This window comes from Amblyomma maculatum, chromosome 1 (genome assembly GCF_055883805.1).
Source record: "Amblyomma maculatum isolate TAMU_Amacu chromosome 1, ASM5588380v1, whole genome shotgun sequence".
Taxonomy (NCBI): domain Eukaryota; kingdom Metazoa; phylum Arthropoda; class Arachnida; order Ixodida; family Ixodidae; genus Amblyomma; species Amblyomma maculatum.
In genome coordinates this window covers 176,030,576-176,033,394 of record NC_139344.1, presented here as the reverse complement: position 1 = coordinate 176,033,394, position 2,819 = coordinate 176,030,576, and the positions used below count along the sequence as shown (strand labels likewise).

Sequence of the window (2,819 nt, the reverse complement as noted above, 5' to 3'; positions counted from 1 at the left end):
ATCCCTAGTTCAGTTATCTCCTCTAGCGAATGCGCAGTTTTGAGCTCCCGAAGCAGGATCGCGTATGAGGATATGACGATTAACGTATGTGTTTTCCCTTTATACGCGCCGAGTGATGGCATTAATGACATATATCTGTTTCTTGAGGCCGACTTGGTTCCGCGATGGCTGCTGCGGCACCGCCAGTTACAAACAGATCTGCGAGATACGAGCGGTACGAGATACCTAAAAAAAAAAACCCGACAACCATCCTTTCAACACGAAAGAGAGAAAAACACTTTCACGGGTTTTGCGAAAAAGCGCGCCGTCACTTTTTCATTCCAGTTTTTTTTTTCTTGCCCCCTTTGTTGGAGCGCGACGGCGGCCAAAATGCGGCCGGAGGAGAAGAGAAACAACCGAGCGCGCGGCGCAAACACGTGCTGGAGAGCAGCGCGGAGCAGACGACAGCATGCTTTTCTATGCGGCGGGGAGCAGACGACGCGGCCGCACTGCGCGTAGGTATTGACGGGATCTCCATGGAGGGCGCTGACGCACAGAGCGGCGCAGCGCCCCCTGGCCCAGGTTTTTGCACCTCTCGAAACACAGAAGTGTGCCAACCAGGCGTCGTGAAAAGGGAATGCCGGTGATGTCAATGTCCCTAAGGGTGACTACATTTCGCTGGAGAAGACCGATCAGCCCTGTTTCGATATTACCGCTATCGGCATTGATCTTCAGACTCTCAAGGTCGCAAATCCCGTCAAGGGTTTCCTGCTGGAGGTAGCTGTATCCCAACACGTTGAGAACATCGGTAGATCGCGCCATTACCTCCAGGTATCGAATGTGGTTGGCGCTGTCCTGCCCAGAGGGTGGCCGGAGGCGGATGGAGGCCGGAGCTACTTTCGCGCCAGTTGCGCAGACTATGCGCAGGTCACTGATGCAGACGTGGTGCTGAAGCAGCCTCGACGTCAGGGCAGCCGCCTCGCGTACGACTGCGATAGGCCCCCTCTCGAAGTCCTCATGCGGAAGGAAGTGCAAGCTGAAAGATCCAGGAACTGGCTCCACAAGCTCGTACCCGAGCGCGAATAGCGTCCGGTTCCAATCAGGGCGTTCGGAGACAACACCGGTGACCGGATTCCCTGAACGAACAGGCCCTTGAGAAGTCAAACGGGTTCTTCCCGTCGGTAGCCAGTGAGTGTTTGGTGCCCATGGCTCACTCAGGTTCAATGTCGGGTTGACCAAGCGACTCGGCCGGGTTCCCCGACTAACGCGGCTCGTGCACTCGCGCCGGAGCGTCTGGGATATTGCTTCTTCATCGTGGTCTTCGCTCTCCAGCCATGCCGAGCAATGAAAGCCGAGCGGCGCCTATATATGCCTAAGACTTTTTGATGCGAAGGCGAGTAGAATTTTCTTCAAGTGGAGAGGCCCTTCTTCATTTCAGCCAGGGGCATTTGTGGGTGCTACAACCTCAAGCGCTATACAGGGCCCTATTGGTGTAGCGGCGAGCACTTTAAAATATTTCCCTGTCTCGACTCCGCTGTGTTACTAACAAGTAAATTTACTGCGTTTCAGTCGACCTAACAGGTGTAGTTCACAATCTCTATTCGTTAATGTTATAGCGTCGTGCTGTATCGCGAGAAGGACGCTCGCTATGTATTGTCATGGCTGATCGCGTTCATCATGTCTGTCTGCGCATGCGCCGGCAGCTCACGCAGGTATAAGACAGCGCGCGTTCTCCATCTACGGGGAGTTGTTGGTTTGGGGCTGTGAGCATGCACCTCGTAATAAAGCTTGCCTTTCCTTGGCCTGGCGTCTGAACAAGAGGCGACGAGGATGGGATGATTGGCCAGGCTGCTAGGATGACCAACACCGTCGGGAAGCTACCGGAGTTCCAGCCGGACAGCGGCGACTTCGAAGTGTACCTGGAACGCTTTGAGATATTCGCTGCTGCCAATGACGTCACAGATGACAAGAATCTGCAAGCTTTCTTAACGGCTATAGGCGAGAAGGTTTATGTCACGCTCCGGAGCTTACTGCTGCCACAGAAGCCGGCGAAGTCTTCATTCAAGGAAGAAGTTCCCAAACGCTCGCTTGTCTCCGAACGCTATCGGTTCAACCAGCGCAGGCAGAAAACCGATGAGAACATCGCGGATTTTGTAGTCGAATTGAAAAAGCTAGCGGCAGCCTGCGAATTCGGCATGTTTTTGAGCGATGCTCTGCGGGACCGGCTCGTCGCGGGATTGCGTTCCGAAGCAATACGATGCCGACTGCTGGCCTTTCCTGACGATGAAATAACATGGGACCGAGCGTGTAGTGTGGCCATATCCATGGAAGCCGCGAGCCAGGACACTAAGGACATGCTGCAATCGTCGAGCAACCAAGCAGCAGCGTCGCACAGCACCGAAGTCTACTGGAAGCAGGCGACAGTGTCACACTAACCAGAAGGCTGGCGTGTCTGCCATTGTTATTGTGGTTACGATAAATGGAAGAGCGATTCAAATGGAAATAGATACAGGTGCAGCTGTATCAATTATGTCTGAAAAAGGGTGGGCGAAACACTTTCCTCATTCCTGTTTAAGACAAGCTGATGTGAAATTGGTCACATACAACGGAACGCCTGTGCCTATTGTTGGAGTCATGGACGCCAAAGTGCAGTACCAAGACAATGTTTTGATCTGCCGCTAGTTATTGCAAGAGAAACGGAGGGTGCAAGAATGGGTCGAGAATGGCTTTCAAAAATTAAACTGAACTGGCACGAGATAATGACTGTGCAGGCAGTGGAAAGTGAGATGTCCCTCACAAAAAAAATATCGCCATGTGTTTGACTCTGGTTTTGGTGTTAT

At 52.9% G+C, this 2,819-nt stretch overlaps 1 protein-coding gene across 1 annotated transcript; it reads left to right on the top strand.

Moving 5' to 3' along the window:
* Nucleotides 1-1,748: 1,748 nt before the first annotated feature.
* Nucleotides 1,749-2,470, top strand: LOC146204947 (uncharacterized). Its single transcript, XM_084586721.1, has one exon. The coding sequence runs from the start codon at nt 1,815-1,817 to the stop codon at nt 2,412-2,414; it is 600 nt and encodes a 199-aa protein (XP_084442847.1). The 5' UTR covers nt 1,749-1,814; the 3' UTR covers nt 2,415-2,470.
* The last annotated feature ends 349 nt before the right edge of the window (nt 2,471-2,819 follow it).

What these genes read in the sequence shown, in the direction of transcription:
- LOC146204947 (XM_084586721.1), top strand. Translation starts at nt 1,815, where the DNA reads ATGATTGGCCAGGCTGCTAGGATGACCAACACCGTCGGGAAGCTACCG.